General features: G+C 38.0%; 2 protein-coding genes across 2 annotated transcripts in view; one reads left to right on the forward strand and one right to left on the reverse strand.

The window, feature by feature from the left end:
* Nucleotides 1-14949, forward strand: part of LOC144658493 (adrenocorticotropic hormone receptor-like) — a 40385-nt gene extending 25436 nt beyond the window's left edge. The window contains exons 2-3 of the mRNA XM_078518921.1: nucleotides 12091-12544; nucleotides 14305-14949. Coding sequence (XP_078375047.1) covers nucleotides 12091-12544; nucleotides 14305-14762 — 912 coding nt within the window. The 3' untranslated portion in view covers nucleotides 14763-14949. The remainder of the gene's footprint in view (nucleotides 1-12090; nucleotides 12545-14304) is intronic.
* Nucleotides 14950-21048: 6099 nt separating this feature from the next.
* Nucleotides 21049-22503, reverse strand: LOC144657829 (trace amine-associated receptor 9-like). The gene is made up of 2 exons (XM_078518194.1): nucleotides 22065-22503; nucleotides 21049-21506 (listed from the first exon to the last, which is right to left on the reverse strand). Exons 1-2 carry the CDS (start codon nucleotides 22501-22503, stop codon nucleotides 21049-21051), a joined length of 897 nt encoding a protein of 298 aa, XP_078374320.1.
* Nucleotides 22504-22752: the final 249 nt, after the last annotated feature.

Genomic DNA, 22752 nt, shown 5'->3' on the forward strand with positions numbered 1-22752 from the left:
AGTGGTCCGCTAATCTATAAATTAGCTACAGCGAAATAAAAGCTCGTATGTTAATGAATTCTTGCATATGCATGTATCTCTGCTACATGTGGTGAGGTCCAGGCTTTGGATACCGACTGTGCTTAAACTCTTCTTATGCAAAAGGGCAATGAATGTGAAATTTCTGGGTGCTAATTGGGAACTAATCCCCCAATGTACAGAGTTCATTTGCTTGTCACCTTTGGCGCTCTACTGGATGCCGGTAGTTTTCTTATAACAGTTTATCTACTTACAAGTTTCATTAATTCAACTCCTTTGCAAACGGAGACGCAGTGGTTAATAACTCACATAGACAGCACACCACGACAGTACACCATTCCAAATGTCAAAATTGCGATTGTTTAAAGGCTCTACAAGGCACAATACTGGCTTAAATTAATCTTTGTACAGTAACAATCATACCGAAATTGACATTGAGGTTTTTCTGTTTTATTTGAGGAAAATAAGCACAGTACACCACATCACCGATAAAAATTAAAGATTAATTGGTAAACAAGGTTTTACTTGCTGTTTTATGATGGTGTACTGTGAAAAACAAGGAAAATTCTATAGCTAGTAAGATGAATATCGCCATAATTCCAAGATAATAAATTTCTTTATAGGTTTCTGATGCGAACTGCAGTCATTTGCCATGAAGATTATGAATTTTCGTCGTTTCTTTGTGGTGTACTGTACGGTGTATCGTAGGGAAGTCATGTTAATGCCTAACCGGATCGACAGGCAGGAGGTCACGCAAAAAGCAGAATAAGTTTTAAGCTTCGTGAGCTCCATGAATGCTGTTTACCCTTAAAAAGCGCTATACCCGTCATTTTAAATTACGACTTCAACGACCTTAAAGCAGTTTGCGTTTTATTTCGGAAACCTTTTTATTCCGACTGCAGCTCGACAATTTATTGAAGGACGTCTCCTTGCTTAAACGCCGAGCGCCACTGCATAACCACTCAATACAAGAGTTTTCCAAAAGGTTATTTTAGCAAAATATGTTGACAACGTGCGATAACTTATTCATAAGCTATGGCATGTCTTTTAAATAGTCGGGAAATAATGAAATTGAAATATACCACATGCTATTGACTTAACTTACACTTGCCCTATGATCACAATGACAAACATACTATTGTAATAACACGCGTCAAAGTTCTTTTTACATGTCAGTGCACTTCCATTCCATGAAAATTACGTTTGTAGTGCAATTTACATGTGCCTATAGTATAAACGGAGACATTTAAGAAAGTTTTGAAAGATTTATATTATAAAGCAACCTTTGCAACGCGCTATTCCGTTTAAGATACATGAAAATTATTAGTCACGCAAACCATTATGTGACATTCTCTTCGAATTAATACAATTGGTCAATTATGCAGTCACGGGTCATGACCTTGCCACTAAAAAGGCTAGTAACTAAGCAATCCCCAGGAAATATATGGTGGCTATATGCATTACCGTTTTCGTTTTATAAGCAATTAATTCAATGTATAGGTTTTCAGACATGTAGTTTTAAGCCGATAGTTTTTTTAAAAGATAAAATTCCTAGAAATTCGAAAGGGACTGATACCTCTTACACATTTTTCTTCTTACATATAATTAATTTTTTCCTCTTTTTAGTTCAAAAACGTCTTTACGTTTACCGCTTTAATAAAAAATGGGTTCATAGGGCTTATCATAGCACGGAAATATATTGAATCGAAAGAACACTCTAAACGAACATTACTGTTACACTGTTACCATAACACTAACAAAATCAGTCAAATATCACTTTTTGCAGACGAAGTCTGGTCCGAAAAAGTTTGTTAACTATCAACAGGCATGTTCCACGTAATAAGGAAGTGATTTTGTATCATTTATAATGTGTTTTTTTTTTAATTCATTCAATATTTAAATTATTGGTGAAGACCGAAATACCTGTCTAAAAGTGTAACAGCGTGAAATTAAAACCTTGCTAATAAATAATACCAAATAATCCTAAAAAAATTATCAACCCAACGCCGATTTGACGGAAAGTCTAAATTCTCACAACAAACAGTGAAAACAATTTATGAAAAACAGTGTCCAGGATTATACGGGATGAGTACCACATGTCTAATTCCCAACACATATTGTCCATTTCTGGATGGAAAACAGTCTCGTGGTTTATTGAGCTGGAAATCATTGACCGAAGCCGCAAAGTCCGAAAACATTTCGAGAAGATATGCTCTAAAGGCAATCGCCAGTGTTTTTGCATGTGTCGTAACTAATAAAAATAGCCTCAATATGTTTTTTTTTTTAACATTATTGGTTGAGACTTCATTATTTATTGATTATTTAAGCCTTCATAAGCATGAAACTTTTAATAATAAATGCAAAATGCGTATAACTTCGATTCGTATTTGGCAGATTAGATCGGCGAATAACAGATGTACATTTTCTCTTGGCCTTGTTTTATATTTTTCAAAATTAATTAAAATCGCTTTGAAGTTCCCGAATAATGACGCATTTTAATTGACGCATCAAAAATACTGAACTCATTACAAGATCGATCGGCACAAAATGTGACAGTCAGTACACACGATTCAACTATTTTCGGAAGGACCAACGAAACACAGTGGTAAGACATTTTGCTGTCTTTGTTAAGTGGTCTTTCTTCCCTTTTATCTCAGCAACTTTTTGGTTCAATAATCAGGTTGTTTTTAGTAAATTAGTTTTTGATGAGTTTACTGTTACCTCGATTCGTCGTCAAGTCAATATGAAATAAGGGAATAAAATGACTTTTTGAGGGAATATTGTTTATTTGCGCCCGCGTAGTGTCATTTGTACAAATGACACTACAAGGGAGCAAATAAACAATATTCCCTCAAAAAGTCATTTTATTATCATTATTATCAATACACATAGTCCGGCGGCTTAGCTCGAAATTTTAGTTGAATTGTGCACTTTTTGATACAAGCATGAAACTTGGCACACTGAAAGTGGTCACCAACGGAAGTTTTTTCAGATATAGTGCCAAGCCCGAAAAACACCGGTTTCCATGGAAACCGTAATTTATTAAAATCAATGAAATTTCGTGAAATATTTGTTTGTCCTGGTTTATAGACAAATACTATTATGTCAGGAAGTGATATCAAGTCGCACGTACAAAATTTAGAATGAAATGCTGTAATTTAGACTGTTCACAGCCCTATATTTTCCTATTTTTCTTCTGTTAGCGAACGGTTCACCGATCGCGAGAGACCTGGACGCTAGCGCAAAACGAAAGACGCAAGGGAGCAGAGGGCAGGGAACGAAAAATCTTTTCCCATGCAATAATTTCCTAGTAAATTATTGGTTTCAAACAGATGGTAAAGAATGACAATTGTAAGGCTAATTTAAAGCATTCACATTTGTATTTATGAATAAAAATCTACAATAAAAGGTTTATAAAAGTACAAGAAGAAGTATTTCGTGGGGGAGGGGCCTCTCGGCTGAAAATTTCATTGCTGTTTACTAGCTGAAAATAGGAAATTGGCGTTGGCACTATATCAAGAATTGATTAGTATACGAATGCTTGTAATCCCGCAAAGTTTGGTGCTTGTATCAAAAATCGCACAATTCAGGAGCTAAGCCGCCGGACTAACAAGGCCAAATAACATCCAGATTGGTAACACATGCATTTAATGAAGTTAACATTTTCGATTCAATAACACAAGTATTTCTTCCCAAGGCCTATGTCTTATTGTTCAGTTGTATTATAAAAGAGCTAGCTGCAGTGTCTCTAAAAATAATAATTAAGCAATGTGTTGATTCATGGATAATGATACTTTACAAACTTACATTTTCCGATTGAACTTCGGCGTAAAATTCCTGCAACTGCTTTAGCTAAATTGGCTCGACCGGAGATACACAATTCAAGTGACGATGTTTCGTTTCTTGCAAGACAACAAGAAGTTGCTCTCTTTGTCGCCTTGCCTTTTGCATTTGTTTCTTAACCCGATTTTTTGGCTGCATTTTGTCCCATTTACAACAAATAGACTTTGATTTTTTTTTCTGAACACAGTTCGCTTCGCGAGAAACTCTTCAAGGCTGCGTTAACTTCAAAGCTTGCTGTACGTGTAAGCACCATTAATGGTTTTCCCGCATCAGCGACGCTGATTGGTTAAAATTAATCGGATGATGAACCGAGAACCAATCAGCTGCAGGGCCGTTAATGCATCAACGGCCCGCTAGGAGTCATTTGCGGCCCGCAAAGCGAGTGTTTTCAATTTGGCCGTGTGTATTGATAATAATACTGCATTAAACGAGGAGATGTCACCTGGACTAACGAAGTATGACATTTTTTTATTAGAATAACAGTTGAACCGTTTTTTATTTTTACGTTCAATATAGAATTAATCAATCCGTATTCTATCATTGTTATTTATTTTATTAATGAGTGACACAACTTTACGGTTACCAACTGTCTTGGTCGTTTCTGTATTTCAGTGTTAAAACACTTGCTATCGTCCACTTAATGTGTTAACTTATTTTATTTTTGTAACTTTTTTCAATTTGCAATTCTCTTCCTCATAACGTGCCAGATCAGTGGAATGTTTGATGAAGAACTCTCAGAAAGATACCGTTTTTATTTATTCGGTTGTGTTGTACAGCAAGAACTGCAGAATAGTCTGGTCGTCGTATTCCTCACTGCGCGCGCACACCATGTAGACTACTTTGTATTCGGTATTCGACTGTCCCGTGTAACCGACTTTGCATCCTAAGAGTGTCCATCAATTTAATGTCGAAAGTAACCCGGAATTGTCTTGGTTTTGCATTACTACGGGCACCGACCTTACGTATACAATGTTACTAATTTTCGCGGGAACTTAATTTCGCGAAAATAGAACGGGCATATTTCGCAGGACTTAATTTTCGCGTTTTAGCTAAAAATACGTAATTATTAATATAAAAGATACAATAGAAAACGTTTGAAAAAAAATTTCGCGAGTCTTTTATTTCCGCGAAAATTAGTAGCAATAAGGGCACTTACTTTGTGTCGTTGCGTTTGTTTATTATTATTGGCAAATTTTATTACTTTGGTTTTTTTATACACTTAACCATATTCAGACCGGGCGTGTTAGCTTTAAAATCGTTTATCCTATGATCACTAAATCAACACAAGAGAATGTGGACAATAATTCTTGTAACTACAGTTGCTTTGGCATCATTATGACGTAAACAAATGCCATCACAAAATAAAAACAATATGCAAATGAAAATTTTGTAAAACATAGCTATCAAAAACTGGTTGCATTGGAAACGTCAAAGTTTAGCACTACTGTCAAAATGTTGCCAGAACAAAAGTCGTCAAGTTTGTGGTTATCGCTTTAATCGCTTCGTCTTGAAAGTTCCAGCGGGTACCAGAAACATGTCCAGAAGCTCCCCTTAGTCTGAAAAGTGTTAAAGGAGAAGTTCCTTTCAAAATGACACATTTGAAATCCTTGTCTGAAGTAGTTCAAGGACAAGTATTTCATCATCATTGTTCCTTGTCACCCCCTTGGGAGCATAGGGCGTCCACCAGTTTCCTCCAGCGCACACGGTTCTTTACTAATGCTTTAGCTCTTTCCCAGGAGTAGCCTACGCCTTCCAACTCCTGCAGCATGGATCGCTTCCAATTGTTCCTTGGTCGTCCAACTTTCCTCTTTCCCTGTGGTGGTAGCGCAAGTGCAAGACAAGTATTTAAAGAATGTTTAAACTTCCTGCCAAACTTCAGGTTGAGCTCTTTGACGTCAAACATACATCGCAAGGCTGTTTATTTACTCCAAGATGGCGGTGGCAGGCTCTTAATTTTTGGACTACTTCAGACAAGGATTTCACAGGGTTTGAATACGCTTTGGAAGCTGACATTTTGGTGGCTAACATATCTTGATATTACCGTTTCGTTGACATGAAGAAAAAAAATGTGCTATTTTGAAATGAACTTCCCATTTTAATGAAAACTGCTCTGACTAAATAAGCATAAAAGGCTGATACTGAAAAATAATTTTTCGCTCTTCTGTTCTACAGCGTGACCGTCTCAAGACGAAATGATCAGAAATTCCAGCACCAACGTAAAAATGTGTGGTCTACCCTTGTGGGTCAGAGTTCCAAACAATGACACGGTCTCGCAGCTAAACAAAGTAATTGTTGTTTTAGTAAATGCACCTATCTGTGTCTTCGCGTTCCTCAGTAACCTTTTAATCATCTTAGCTGTAATTAGAACGCCCACTTTGCAAAAGCCCTGCATCATTCTGCTGTGCAGCCTGGCCTCTGCTGACTGCCTGACCGGCGCTGTAGCTCAGCCTGTATTTGTTGCTAGGCGTTTGATGCTGCGACGTATTTATTGGTCGTGTGCGCACCAGGAAGAGCTCTTCGTGCTACATGAAGTTACTTTGCGGCTTACTTGAGGGTGGTCTTTTGTCAGTATTGTGGTTATTAGCTTTGATCGTCACCATGCCCTATCACGACCGTTGATATATCGCGTGAATGCTACTAAAAACAGTAAGTTGTTAATTTATCGCGAGAGATGAAAAAAATGAAACTTTACAAGATCTCCTCCCAGTGTAGTCTATCGAAAATTAAACCTCACTTGCGTAGCCAATCAGATTGCGAGTTTAAGTAAATATCCGGGCACTGGGTTGTGCTAATTAACGATTAAACTGCAAGCCCGAGCAGTCGAGCTTTCTTTGGGCGAATAGTCTTTTGCTCATAGAAAACAAAGGCGAGTGCTCCAATTGTTTTAGTAGAATCTCTAAAGCATTGCAGTACAAAACCTACGATTTTATGTACTTTATGCCAAAAATCAAGAATAATGGTTCCTTTAATTAGCAACGCGTGCGCCATCGTGTTCTATCAGCGATGATAAAAAACTCAGATACTACGCGCGTTCTGATTGGTCAAATTGGTCAAAAACCTGTGTACTATTGTACCGGTAAACTCCCGCTTCCCCACATGGCCGCACTACGCTCGAACACGCATAAGGATGACGAATTATCGTTAGTTCAATGTCTTCTTTGGTCTATCCGATGGATATGATTTTCGTAAATGATCAATGTGAAAGTTTGCTGAACCGGTGGTTGACAAAAATGAATTTTCCCGCCCACCAAAGGAACTAAAGAAAACGCAGAGACAAACATATGAGAAGGAACACAATAAAAAGGTCCGCTTTCACCGGACTGAAAAAAAAAATAAAAACATGGATATCGTTCCATTGAACATTTGGTCCGGCGATGAAAGCTTACTTGAATTTCTCTGATGGTAGAAACTTAATACGCTGAGGCCCTTTTACGCGCTTGAATTATAATTTTTACTGAGTTTTATGTGATTTCATTGCTATTATTCGGCGAAAATGAAGAAATACGGAATAAATAAATTCATAACAAATTTCTAAAGCAGAGTTTCTGGAACTAACCTCTTTTCTCAATACCTTCGTCAGTCTGTGAAGTTTGTTGTCTTGCAAAGTTTTCGCGATAAATGTTAGGATTCCGGCCACAATTTGTACCGTGACAGTTTGCCTTTTTCCTTTCCTTTCTTATGACTTTTATAGCTTTAAGAGAACTTTTAATCGTTTCTCTCACGTCGATTCGTGGATTTTGTATGTGCAGCTTAGCCTGTGTTTTATATTTTCAGCCTGTGATTGGTTTATCGCGTCCGTTCGACGAACTTGATGAGAATAAGACACTTGATCACGGAATGTAAAATAGATTCCTATTTTATTTTTGACGAATGTTTTCCCTAGCTATTTCATAAAAGCAATTAACCGTACTTTCTGCGCTTTCCACTTGAGATGTTGGGAGAACACTCGAAAAGCTTGTAAATCACTCTACTAACGGCTCGTGATTTACCATCTTTTCTTGTGCTCTCCCAACATTCTGCGTAATTTTATAACGCAAGTAAAGCCCTAGAACGTGCGGTCTATTTCTTAAATAGAAAATAATTTGATAACCAATCAGATTCGCGGATCTCCAGTAGAACAAGGCTGAGTATCATCATCATCATCATCATCATCATCATCATCATCATCATCATCATCATCATCATCATCATCTATTAGCCATTTTAACAATGAAATATAACAGAAATCCACCTAGAAACCACCAGGCTTATAGGGGAGGCCACCTCAGTTATCATTTCTGGTAATCTACTGATGTTATCAATTTTACTTATCTACTATCTTCTTATGAATGATAGTGTACGATAGCTCAGCCAGTGAAATTGCAGCATTTGCATTATGAACACTAGTAAATTTCTTATCACTTATAGACGACTATTGCACGCATGCGCTGTAGCACGGACCAGTTCTTAAAACAGTTAGAGTACTCGCTGTTGTTGACGCCCGCAGGAACCTTGACCTTGTACTGTAATTTGTTTATAAATTTTAAAGGATTGTGTAACGGCTGAGCTTAGTCAAATTTATAAAGTTTTACCGAATATTCGATATGAAACTTAATGTTAGCAAAGAAATTACCTCTATGGATCTGAATGACAAAACCATACCTTCGATTCATTACAAACATGTATGTCTCCCGGGCTTACTTACAAGCAAACAAGATTTACTTGGAAAACTGTTCAGCATAACAGTTTTTCAAAAAACCCTTATCGCAATCCGTTTTAATCTTCTTCAACTTTTGTCATCCTTACTTTCTTTTGTATTTGCTGTTTTATTTTAACCTTTAAAAATATTCCTTCACTGTTTAAAGGGGTTACGTCACAAGGATTTAGCAGATATTTGGTCTAAACTGCTCTAAAATTAGTGGTAGCCAACTTAACCCATGGAAATAGTTATCTTTGAACATCTAAAGGAAGATATAACCGTAGTTTGCTGAGAGAAATCAAACCACGGCAATAAAGTAATATCGATTTTTTGGAGACGCGCGGAAACCATTTGAAAAATTAAGTCTTAATCTTTCAAATTGCAATCCATTTCCATCCGAGTCATCCGTAGCCAATGACGCTAGTTTACAGTTTCAATGCTTTAATATAACAATTATTAATAAAAATGGTCCATTATTTTAAGTTTTCTCACGCCACAAATATAAATTTTAGCTGTTCAGAAATTTGGTTAAATCCGTGACAAAGCCCCTTAAAAGTGGTTATTTTTATATTTAACTTAATTTGGTGGCCATTTTCTTATGTCTAAATTCGGCCAATATCCGTGACACAGTTCCTCTAATATGTTCTTGTTTCATTTTTTTTATACACAGGAGCGGTTAAACTGGCCGTATGTACCGCAACGAGTTGGATTGTTTGGACATTCATTTTATACTTTTTTACGCCTCCCTCACCATCATTCATCCTTTTCTTAATCTGCGGAGTACTTTTTGTTGTGATTCCAATTATCAATTACCTCAGAATGTTCCTTGCTATTCGAAGACAGAACAAGGGGATCCAAGACGCAGTAATCACCCAATAGCTCCGGGTTTCTTACAAACCTTGACTGCATCGCCAAATTCTCGACTTCACAATCTTCTGTTTTCTTGGGCTTACACAATGGTGTACTTGAACTCCTCGGTAAATCCTATTTTGTTTCTATCCCGAAACAAAGACTTAAGAGAAGCAGTAAAGTCATTTTTCTCAAATTAATTAACAAATTTCGTTCATTGTTGTAAAATGCTTGTGACTTTTTGCACAGGAATTGTTCATTTCAGGATATACAACCTGGCTACAGTTATCTCATTATCTCCTGTTTGTCGACTGCACGGAAAGTGTTTGAGCGAGAAATGGCGTTTTGGGTGAGCTGCAGTGAAAGTAGCGACATTGGCACGAAGCACGTTTCGAAAATGTCAGCTATATTTACTATTATATAACATCATAATAATATATTATTCGTGATGTGACATATTATATTGTGTATTATATAAAATATATCAAGATATATCAATGATAATAATAATAATATACATATATAAAATTTTTAGTATATAGCATTTATTATGTTTTGGTTTTATATCTGTGTTGTTTCCATTTTAGTTTAAATTCAATTAAACCTGGCACGTTGGTAACCAGATTAATCCAACACAGTTGTCTCTGTTTATATTTGCGCTCTTCAGCGAGCGACAAGCAGAGCTAGCACTTTAAGAGTTAACCTTACTTTAAACTGGCACATAATTGTTTCGAGGAAAAACATTGCTGCAATCTCACATGGTATTCCTTTAAGAAAATGCTGTCAGTGTTGGTTAGTTTATAGTGTTTTTACTCCAAAACTCGAGTGAAGTTGCTGGCATTTGGGAAGGGATAACTCTGAACTAATATCCGGTCAAGCTGTTGAAATAGTCTTGAACTATGAAATGTCAATATCAAGCGCTATTTGTTTTCCTACATTAAAAGAAGGTGCCGTAGACTCATTCGAGTTTTAACCGAAGAATCAGGAGGACATGTCTGAATAAGTTTATATGGTAAGCAGTGTAAAACTTACTTTTTTTTTATAAAATTTTCTTTTAATGAAACTAAATATAATTTTTACCAATTTGATTTCAAACTTCATAATTATTCTCTGTTCTGCGATAAAAAAAATGAACATTTTACAACTCGAATGCGGGGGTTGTAGAAAGACATCTGTACGCTTGATTCAATGATGGTTTTTTGAAAACTGAAAGAGTACATAAAAAATGTATATCTACTGAGGATGTGAGCTGTAATCGAAACTCTGTGACGCGAATTGTGAGATCATTTGGGAAGGTACATGCTGCTTTTCTGCGCTAATGTGGGAGAAGGGGGAACGGGGGTGTATTTCTAATAGCAAAGTCCAAAGCTGTAGGTTTACTGTTTTCGTGAAATAATGCTCTTCTCTACGTCCAATTTTTATGGAAGATAGTTTTACAATGCTGTGGCGTAGCGAGCCTGATGCGAACTTTGTCAGGTTGGCTAAACTACGCGATTCTGAAATTCAACGCTGGCATTCCTAACTTGTGTGAAAAGAGTGAAATGGCTCGAAGCGTTCAAAAACCGTCGCAGAAAGTTAATGTTATTTTTTGCGTGTTTGCTTTATCTGTGATGCCGTAAAGAATATTTACTGAGGCGGTTGTATGTTTTTATAATATGCATCGAGAGTTGCTTGTTGTTTTTCTTCGTTTTTTTCGTCGTCCATATGCATATCTCTTTGTAAATTCAGACAAAGTTTCCTAGTAGCCACAATTAACTGGGAACCGAACTGCCTTGTGTTTCTTACTTAACGCCAGCGACTTTAATGTAAACAAAACAAGCTTTTGAATTACTGACAAAAGAAAAATTATATAAGGAAATTTTTCTTTTTCAAAGCTCTTTTATTAGTAGTAATTTATTCAAATTGCAAAACAAATTAATTCGACAACTTTTTGCAAATAAGCTGTCAAGCAACCGTGGTTTATTAACATCTCATGCCAGGGGCTTTCTATTAAAAAACACATATTGAGCCGACATGTAAAATTTTAGACCCCTGCGCAAACACCATAAAATCATCACAACTGGATGCTTATAGGCTCTTGCATAAAAAGTTGACATACAAAAATCGTCCAAGAAACCTATTTAGTGAAAGGAAGATCACTTTGAGAGTAAAAAGGTTTGATATATAGCTGTTTCAAGAAAGGTTATAGAAAGGAAGCGTAAGAGCCTACGCAGTAATGCCGAGAGGTTGAAAGTAAAAAAAGCAGAACGCATGCGCACTTATAAGAAATAACGACATAAAACAATTTTATAACGTTTCCTTCTCGTTTTATACAAGCCAAAATAAAATGTAGAAGAATTTTTCGAAACAATAAAGCACTCAGCAAATGCAAATGCAACACATTACAAATAGAAAATTGAAGATTTCTACGTAGACCTACCATTCGGTTTAGCTTATCGCTTCTATCCGCCAACGTTTCTTGAAATTATACTATTCGTGTTATTTTTGCCATCTCACCATTGCGTTTACTTCGAACAAACAAAGTGAACAACTGGAGCCAATAGAGCTTTGGGAATTGTGCGGCCAATATACCAATTTACTTTTCTCTATGACAACCTTTTCAAAAAGCAGCTGCATTTGTCAACACGTGGTACATTTAGTATCACAACAGTCACAATTGCCAAGTTGGGGAACGCTATAAAAGTTATTTTTTTCTTTCATAGAAAATGGCTCAAAAGGAAAGCCGCAGCCTTTCTTGTGGTGTGCCCGAGTGGTTTGGAATTCCAGCGAACAACACAGCTTCCTTCATCAACGATGCTCTAGTAGCTGCAGTAAACGTGCCCTGCTGTGTTTTTGCCATACTTAGTAACCTGGCCATCATTGTGACGATCATCAAATCACCTTCCTTAAAGCGGCCATGCAACATCCTCATGTGCAGTCTGGCCGCTACTGATTGTCTGACAAGTTTAACAGCTCAGCCAATTTTCGTAACTCTGCGGTTAATAATTCATCGTGGTACTTCATCATGTAGTCACCAAGATGATCTGTTTGCCGCTTTTTATGCTTCCATAATGTTAACGTCTGGATGGTCCTTCGCCTTTATTACTGTAATCAGCTTTGATCGGCATTTTGCTTTGTCCAGACCAATGGTGTATCGCACCAGTGTGACCAACAGAGGTAATCCTTCCTTCCTTCCTTCCTGCCTGCGTGCCTGCCTGCCAGCCTGCCTGCCTGCCTGCCTGCCTGCCTGCCTGCCTGCCTTCCTTCCTTGATTATTCATTGTTTCGATCGTTCGTTCACGCATTCACTCGCTCGCTCGTTCTTTCGTTCGTTGTTTCGTTCGTTCATTCAATCGTTCGCTCGTTCGTTTATTAAGCCACGGCTGTTCCGAAAACGCGGAGTGCGGAGTGCGGAGTGCGGAGTCCGAAAATGCGGAGTCTGTAAAAAAATAAAAAACAAAATAAAATAAAAATAAAATAAAAAAAGTGTGATAAAAAAATTAAAATAAAATGAAAAATATATAAATATTAAACTAAATATTAAAAAAATAATACACATTTTTGCACAGCTTCGCCTGAAGCAGTGAAGCGGATCGTTCAGACCGCGGCCAGACAATGCCTGCATTGCCAGCTTTATGTACAATTTACCATTTCTGTGCACTAAGTGGAAGGGATAATGTATGAAGTGGATATTTCCTGTTTCTTTCTTATCAGTAGCATGTTTAACTTGCGACAATTGATTGTTGTTGACAAGAAACAGTTAGCCGCGTTAAACGGTTGCGTTTTTTACTTAAGACATTTATATCTCCAGACAATAAGTTGCCGTTATTGTTTTGTCTTTTTGTTCATAGTTAGGGAATTTTCCATGCACTATGTATGGAAACACACGAGAATGAAAGCGTTTTTTGTGTAAACAACGAACCGAGACAGTGTACATCTAACCCGTATCAAAATATACAATGTTACTTTTCAGCAACAGATGTGTCATTTGTAGTGAAAAGCAAAAGCTATTGCAAGCTTGACATAACCATTACCAGTTATCACGATTGTCCTTGACACAGACGTGTTTCCATGACACCTGAAATAAACGGTTCCCAGGTTCCGAGTTCCCAGCGAAAAGAACTTACAATCAAAAGAATTAGTATTCTTGCACTGAAAACATGATTTCAACCAAAAATGACATGTCCACAGATGGATGTAGATATCCACGGCACAAAGGCGGTTAAATGACTTTTGGGGAAATTTTTATTTATTTATTTTGTGCTTTTTTATTAAGTGCTGCGGAGTAGCGTATCGTTGTTGTGCATTTTTCTTTAATTTGAACTTCGTCTAGCATAAAAGGCGGAGTTGAAAAGTGCCACGTTGCTGATGGTTCTTTTAGAGTGTTTACTGTGTATTCGTGGAAAGCCAGGCGAAGCAACATGGCTTTAGGCTCTTTGGTAAAAAAGAAACTAAAGTTATTTGAAGTTTACGAGTAGTGATTCCAAAAAATTGGAAAAACTGTTTGTTAATATTTCGTGAAACGTGAACTGCAGTCATTTTTGAAGAAAGAAATGGCCGCGGTCTGAACGATCCGCTTCACTGCTTCGGGCGAAGCTGTGCAAAAATGTGTATTATTTTTTAATATTTAGTTTAATATTTATATATTTTTCATTTTATTTTAATTTTTTTATCACACTTTTTTTATTTTATTTTTATTTTATTTTTTTTTTTAATTTTTTTACAGACTCCGCATTTTCGGACTCCGCACTCCGCGTTTTCGGAACAGCCATTAAGCCACCGTATTTTAGCTTTCGCCGAGTTAAAATAAAAACAACAAAGAACTTTCTTAATGGAACATTGATCAACCCATTCAATCCCCTAGTTATACCTTTGTGACGTAAACCAATTACTTCACTCCGTGAAGTAATTCTTATGTCCCTTTTTTTATTTCCACAGATACATTCATAGCAATAGCTCTTACTGGAGCAAGTTGGTTTCTACTGAGTGTCATCGCTCAGTTTGCTCTCTCCGCCCTGCTCGGATTAATTTTTTTCCTCACCAGTACAATCATGTTCATTGTCTTCCCCATTGTCAATCACGTCAGAATGTTCTTTGCCATTCGTCGCCATAACAACCAACTCAGTGGAGCAGTTGTACCACTACAGTTGACAGTGGTATTTCGGCGGGAGAAAAAAGTGGCTCTTGACATGCTCATTGTTTGCTTGTTTCTTCTGCTGTCCCTGGCACCATCGATTTTGAACAAAATGATCCAAGCTCCGTTTCCAAAGGTGTACTCCACCTTGCAACCGTGGGCGTTATCAATGGTGTTTTTAATACCTACTTTAAACCCTATAGTTTACACCTTGCGAAACAAAGAGCTACGAGATGAATTGAAATCTGCCTGTGCTTCCTAAGGGTGCATGCCGAAGTACAAGTTTGACTCATTTTCCTGAATAACCGCCTTCTTCAGTACAACCTCCCTGCAAAGCAAAATAAACGGTACCACAAGAGAATACTGCTCAGTAGCTTTAACTTTAATGGTCGAACAACGGCTTTTATCCAGAGACCTGAGACCTAGAACCAATTTGTACAGCGTAATAAACAGTAGAACATATTACATTATCTGTCTGTGCTTCCTAAGAGTGCGAAGTACAAGTTCAACTCATTTTCTTGAAGAACCTCCCTGTTAAATAAAACCTTATTGTGCAGCTGCAGCATAGTAAACTCAGAAGCTCAGAAGGTTTTATTTGAATGGTCACACAACGGGTTTTGTCCAAAGACCTGTAAGTGGGTACTGCTCAATAGTTTCCAATTGAATGGTCATAAAGTTTGCTTCCCTGCTAGAGGAGAATTCGTTGTCCTCCAACTTTCCTTAACTCGCCATTTGTGCAGTGTCATGTTTTCATAACCCATCCGTATGCATAAAAGTGTTCACAATTTCACTATTTGTCATCAACATTTTCTCCAATTTAATTTACTTATGATTTACTGAAAACAGTAAAGCAACATTTCAATAATACAGCAAATACAAAAGAAGGTACGGATGGCCAAAGGTGAAAAAGGATTGAAACGGATTTCGACATGGGTTTTTGAAATACTGTTGGGCTGCACAGTTTCAAAGTTAATCTCGTTTGCTTGTAATTTTAAATTGTAACACCCGGGAGACATACTGGGTCGTACTGAAGCTCCGGTTTTGTCACTTAGATCCATAGAAGTAATTACTTCTTACACATTGAGTTTCAAAGCGAGTATTTCGCAAAACGTTATAAGATAAACTTAATTCAGCCTTAACACAGTCCCTTTATTACTCACCTATTTATTATCAGTCATTACAAAACAGTCAGCCATTTCACTGCAGGGGAATCGTTCATTACAGGCTATAATCACCGACTTACCGTGATCGTCAGCTCGTGTGGACACATGCAATCTAGATGTTTAAATTTCTAAGGTGATATTTGTTGCGGTGTATATGTGGAATAAAATGGAGTAAAATGTAAATACACTTTTTTGGTTTTCTTTTCTTTTCTGTGGAAGATTTGAAATGTGAGAGAGTAGTCTTGTGAGTGCAAGTATCTGCATCTGCTTGCTTTAGTTTTAGCAACTTCAACATTGAAAAGTATGAACCTTCCACAAAATCAAGAAAGACCAGTCTTCGAACTACAATTTGGCATTTGTTAAGGACGGTGCCTCCTATTGTTATTGCGCACTTGCTCTGCGCATCACGCAATGCATCGAACACACTGGACGCGCGCGCTTTTGATTCATTTGCTCGCTCAAAATGACGAATTCAACTACGCGACCAAGCGCGCGACTAAAAATCAAGAAAGATTTAAGCTGCGACGAAATCCAGTTTATGGGCATATACTAAGCCAGGTACAGCGGAAAAGCAACATTTTAGTTACTATTGACCTCTAAAAATGGCTCACATTAACAGTTTAAAACGAATCGCTAAGCGCTCAAACGTAACTCGCAAACTGCTTACTCCGTATGGCGTGCGCGCGCGAGATGCAAATATTTTACTCGCTAGGGAGGGGAAAGGAAAAATGTAACAGACCCCAAAAACGATTCGATAGAACTTGAAAAAAACTCGTATAACTTTTAAAAACGCGTGGTGACCCCTACTTTTTATTTTATAAAATGGAAGTGGAAAGACTATAGAGCACTTGTTTAATTTGTGACTAAGTGAAAAAAAAATTAGGCCGATTTTCTGGCCGTGCAAGTGAGAGCTGTTAGAGTCAAAAATTGCTCAAACGCAATTATTTTGTTAATGAAATCGTGGATCACGCAGTTTCAAAGACATCATTTGTTAGTTATTTTAAAGATTGTTATATTTAATGTTGATTTTGTTCACGAAAAACCAATTTCAAATGGAATTTGCAAGAAAATTTTATTTTATTTTAGGTTTTTTTAAAATGCCACGTCAGTACTTTTTTCCAGTTTTCAAACCTAATTATCTCGAAAACTTGCGTGGCTACCCCCAATTTTCTTTTGGGATTTAAATAGCCCTTCGTAACATCTACATTTCTTGCTTAGTCTTCGGCCAGGAAAAATAACTTCATTATTAGTAGGCACCGTCCTTAAATTGATTAATTCGCGCGCGGTTTGTGCGATCCTGATATAAAATGTGCGCGATTGTCAGTTCGCTTTCTTCCCAAGATCTCTGCCAACCGGGACAATTGTGCAGTTAACCGAAAAATTGCAAACACGCATCAAAGCCTTAATCAGCTTTAGAATAAAGATTGGAGTCTGCACACGCTCTGATTGGCTAAAAACCAATGTTTTATCAGAGTTTGAAATATAGAAAAATCATGTTTTATTGTTTTTCGTCAGCTTTCCTCTAGTGAAAATTCGCTCAGGATGGCGGAAAAAAATTTCTACGAAGAAGTCCCCGACGAAATTCTCGCTAAAGCAGCGGAAAATGTGAAAGTTAATAGTTGTAATAAAAAAGGAAAAAAAAGGAAGAGAAAAAAGACGGAAACCATTTTGTGGAACTTTCTGAAGACGACCTAGAAAAAATCGTTGACCGGTCCGAAGCGCAAGCGACAAAAAACACAACAAAATGGACACAATAAGAAAAAAAAACAATTAACTGTTCAACTGAGAGCCATTTATTACAACTGTCTGCACACTTGCAACAATTTGCACCGAGAAACGTAAACAAATGCAACGATAAACAAAATGGCTGAGCAGCAATATTTACAAAATAAACATTTAGCAACGAGAAAAGTTCAGTGTTTCGTTTGAATAAAAAAAGTTCAATGTTTTTTTTCAGACTGGTGCAACAACAAAGGTGTGGATTAAACACTTCCCAAGCAGAGCGACGTGGAGCTCGACCAGATTTTGCGGCAGTTATACGCCGAGCCCCGGGCAAAGGGTGGCGAATTGTACAATCGCTCATCATTGCTTGCGATTAGAAATGCAATTGAACGGTTTTTAACCCTATTTATTGAAAGCCCCCTATGTAACTTCCAGAATATTTAAGCAATCAAAATGAAACTTAAAGGATGTATAGTATGTCCGAACATCTATCTTCTGGTATACGTCACGTGGGATGATGTCATCACATCACGTGACAATTGCATCATGATGTAAAAACAGCCGCCATCTTGGATCCGCCATTTAAAATTTTTGCTAAAACGCCAGAAAACCACCCAAAATTACTGCAAAGTACTCAAAATCAATAAAATGGTGAAAATAACTGCATTAAAGTTAATTTTCATTAATATAAACACAAAAATTGTTGTAGAAGAGGCCGAGAAGGTCAACGCAAACTCCGCCCCGATAGCTTTGTCTTTGAAGTTGATGAAGATGGCCGTCTGTACGCTGACATGAATGTCGACGAAGCGACCAAAAACCACCCTGGCGGAATTGTCGATGTACAAAGTTCGCAAAAATTTGGGCGAATGTACAAGACCTCCAGCCATCCAATCCTGGATGGAGTATCGTACCTAAGCGAAATCCAAGTTGTGAATCCTTTTTTCAATATCCAAAGCGAAAATGAGTTGAAGAGTTTGACGATGTTTGGTTTGAGAACGGACCGATTGGCTTGTGCAAGCTACAAAGCATGATGAAAGACATCTCCAAGGCAGCCGCATAATCGCAGATCTATACCAACCACTCTGAGTAGTAGTACCGAAGCAGTAATATGCTGCAAACTGGCTATTACTATCCACCTTATGAAAATCAATAGGCCTTTATAACGTCATATGCTCAAAATGTACCAACAAGCCACATTTACTCGACTTACTATCAACCCTCTGCCACCTTCATGCAGTTTTTTTCACGTGGGTATTCTTTTCAACTTTGCTGCTTTGGGAATTCGTTCACGATAAACTTTACAAGTTTGCACCTAGAAAGCGAGGCTTGGTGGTGAAACTAGCCAGTCTCACGTAAACATGCAAAAGAGCTGTTACCTGATTCGGGAATTCCACGTTAAATTTTATTTGAAAACCCGATATCGGTTTTTCGCGTGAAATTTAACTGGAGTTTCTTCGTCAGGCAATGGATTTTCCTAAAGTATCACTAAAGGCAAAGGTTAGAACTCGAACGTCACACGAGTCGAACCTAATTCAAATGAATAAAAACAAACGTCCTGTCAATGTGCCTTTTACTACTAGCTATTTCTTTAGTTCGCTGTAAGTCGTCTTTATACTTTACTCTCGGACGTACAAGGGGGGGGGGGGGGGGCGGTGGATGCCACCCCCGTAAGGTTTTTTCGAAATTTTGAAAAGAACTTTCAGTAGCTGTTCATTCATCCCTTGCGGAAATTTTGATATGTCAATCATGCGTCCATGACATTTGACGTTGCCTTTGCAACGTCATAATTATAAGCACGTCTTGCCAAAAATCGTCATTTTTAACATTTTTTCGTTATCTTTTCAAGTTTTTTTGAAACAGAATTGTACAATTTGATTAGTTTTGCATTCCATAAGCATTCTGGCTTGATTTTGCATAAATTTTTGTTATTTTCTTACTTTCTAAGAAAATGGTGAAATCCAAGATGGCGGATCCAAGATGGCAGCTATAATGTCGTCACAGCCAACAAAAAATTTATGTCATCTTGTAGAGTACACTACTGGCTTTCTATTCATAACAAAAAACATTCGCTGCGTGTTAATAGGACGAAAACTTTGGGGAGAGGTTCCATCCACACCCCCACCCCCCCCCCCCCACCCTTGACGATGGTGGGGGTATGAGTTCTCTTTACGTCCGAGGGTTAATGTACTTATAAGCGTATGTAGCAAAAAAACACAATTGATATATAGGTGCCGGTTTCGCTGGCTGTTATCTTTGTGCGATTATTAACACAGTTTTATACGGCTGCTTGAATTCTCTCGACTTTTTTCTTTACTTACGTCACTACATTCTCTAACCAACAACCCAGAGAGACGAATTTTACCCCCTTCTAGCAAAAACTCCACTACTAACTGTACTACTATTACACTACTAAGACAGGGAGATGATGCAGAAGCTTGCTAAACTGTTGAATCAAGACTGCCGTACGAGTAAGGACAAGAAAACGATAGTTCTCAACGTAAGGCAACAAAAAAGTGGAAAAATGCAGACTTGACCGATGCATCTCGTCCATTTGATACACCAGCTTCAGTGTACTGCTTTAGCGGCACGACACACCGACAGCCACACAACACACGGACGAAATCGCCATCACGCCAAGATGACCTTCTGACCGTGCCCTACTAACAGCGGGGAGGAGGCCGCGCGAAGAAAAGATGACAAGACGGAGAGAGCAGCACCACTGAACGCGGGAGAGAAACTGATTGAGATTGCATGAGTGTGTAGCCCAAGAAAATGTGACTCCACTGACCGAAGTGAGCACGCAATTCGTCCAAGTCGACTCGCCAGGGTGAAATCGTGGATCTCGCCTCGAAGTGTGCGATGAGAGGGAGACCAAGAAGAATGAGATGGTTGAGGGTGGGATCACAGGAGAACAGAATGGCGACACGAAAGCCTGAGGAAGGAAGACAGACCGACCGTGGACGCGCCCTACTTTTAAACACGCACGCCATTTTTTGAATCTATATCAACAGCGTGAACAAAATCTGAAGCTAGGCCCGGGTCACACTAGAGCGAATCTTGTTTGTGTAAGTAGTAAATATGTCAACACGTAGCGTTAAATAAGTGTGACCCCCCCAATTTCAAAATCTTGCCAAATTTTTGCGGATCGCCAAATTTACACCAATCTTCAAAGAAGTCGAAGTCCTGCCTCGGAGGCTGACAAATTTTGGCAAAAAAAAAACGATTTGGTTTTTTAACCCAGTCCTTCTGACTCTTTCTACAGTTATTTAACGGCAAACTAGGGATGTGAGTGGGGCTTCTATTCGAATCTCTATGAATCGTACCCTGGGTCTAGTTCTGGTTACTGGCAGCACGAAGAGATGGAGTTTGCGAGAAACAAGGCAAGGACAAGGCCGACTTATCTGTCGCATGCACAAGGATGGAACAATCTCCTTCGATGGTAAATGATGTGCCAATAACAAACTTTAGGTTAGAACACTTAGGTTTGATGTGACCTCCGCCAAAATTTGGAACTTGCGCAATTTATTAATTTTGGCCAATTTTTTCCTCGCCAAAAATTGGAAAAAAATTTGATTTCGCTCTAGTGCAACCCGGGCCTTATTCATTCTGTAAAAATACGTTACAATATTGATAAGTCTACTCTTGCAAATTGAATACGATTAATTAAATGTTCATCATGGATTTTACTGCATTTCTAAAATTGGGATTCCGCATAAGATAAAACGCGGGGTTAATAGATGACGTCATGAGTGCCACTGTAAAACACCAAGGTAACGTAATGGCGTTGATTCGAGGGTAGTGAACTCTCAAAAATTCCACGGATAAATTTGGCAGCAGGGAAACCAAAAGGATGAGGCCAACAACACACATATCTATAGCCACTTTCTTCTCTCGCCTCAGCACGGTTGACAACTGATTTGCATCAACAGCATTGTTTATTTGACGGTTGTGACGACGAATGGCGAACAGCATTCTGACGTGATTCACAGTCGGGACGCCAACAAACAACAAAACACAAAATATAATTGAAGCATACCTGCCAACCGGTGGCAAAATGAAGGTTGTGGTGATACCAAACAAAAGCCAAAAAATGTTGGCGAAGATGGCTGTTTTAACGGCATCTGTCAAAAAATCAAACGATCACGTTGTAGCTAATAACTGAATAATTTACGTGAACAATGTTCTTTCTTATAGAAAATGTGCCAAAAAGGTCTGGGATGGGCAATTTACATAATCGGAATTTAAAAAGGCTTAATTGGATCCTTATTATACTGCTAAAAAGGGGAAACTGAACTCATAAGAAGGTGAAAAATCTTTCAAGTTCGCAGCTGTCAAAAACAATGATGTTATAATTATCAATTCATTTAACGTTCACGTTGTAGCAAATAAATAAAAAAACCTTATGCAGAAGTAAGGAAAAAATAAATGTCAACAATGTATTTTTAATAAAAAAAAGCCTTGAATGTCTAGTGCCATGACAAGGTGGATTTGGTGACATAAAAAAGCGCTAATTAGATCCCTATGATACTACTAAATTAAAAAAAGGTAAAAAAACTGGTCTCGTGAGCAGTTGGAAAATATTTTCTATTAGTAAAAACAGAACTGAGTATTGTCAGGATAAAACAACAACAATTCGTAAGATGGGAACATAACACATTTGAGGCTGAGAACAAACTAACCTTCTTTTGTGGCATTTGCACGATATAACAATGGCTTAGACAGTGCATAATGGCGATCAAAACTCATGATCAAAACGTTGGTAAACGACAGACCGGAGGTCAAGACACAAGTAATGTAAAGCACGTTAAAAACTAAGGCTTGGTGTGAACACGATTGCTGAGCTCTTTGAAAGAGAAAACGCCACGCAACAAGCATTGGCTGAGCAGTGATTCCCGCGAGGCAATCTGCGGAGGCCAGGCTGCACAATAGAATGTTACTGGGCTTCTGTAATGAGGGATTCTTGACGACAACGACAATGATGGCCAGGTTACTAAGGAATGCAAACATGGCAGATGGTCCATTTACAACAGCAAGGAGAATGTCGTTGATGTACGCGACCGTGTCGTTCCTTGCGATGCCAATCCATCCGGGAAGTCCACAAATAGCGCCGCTTTCCATTTTGTCCTGTACGTGGAGAACTGACTGACTTTGTAACAAAGTAATTGCAAAAGTGCTTAGTGGAAGAAAGTACCTGGAACGTATTGAAAAACATAGTAATCACGTGAAATGGCTTTTAAGGCTTAAAATTTTAATATTGCAAGAAAAAGATTTCGTTAAAAAAAGTAAATCATCAAAAGCAGCAACTGAATATTCAGTGAATTAAGGTTTTGCGACGAGATCGTACTGTTCACCACTTCGTCAGTGGAC

This window comes from Oculina patagonica, chromosome 6 (genome assembly GCF_052425735.1).
Source record: "Oculina patagonica isolate OP01 chromosome 6, crgOcupat, whole genome shotgun sequence".
NCBI lineage: Eukaryota > Metazoa > Cnidaria > Anthozoa > Scleractinia > Oculinidae > Oculina > Oculina patagonica.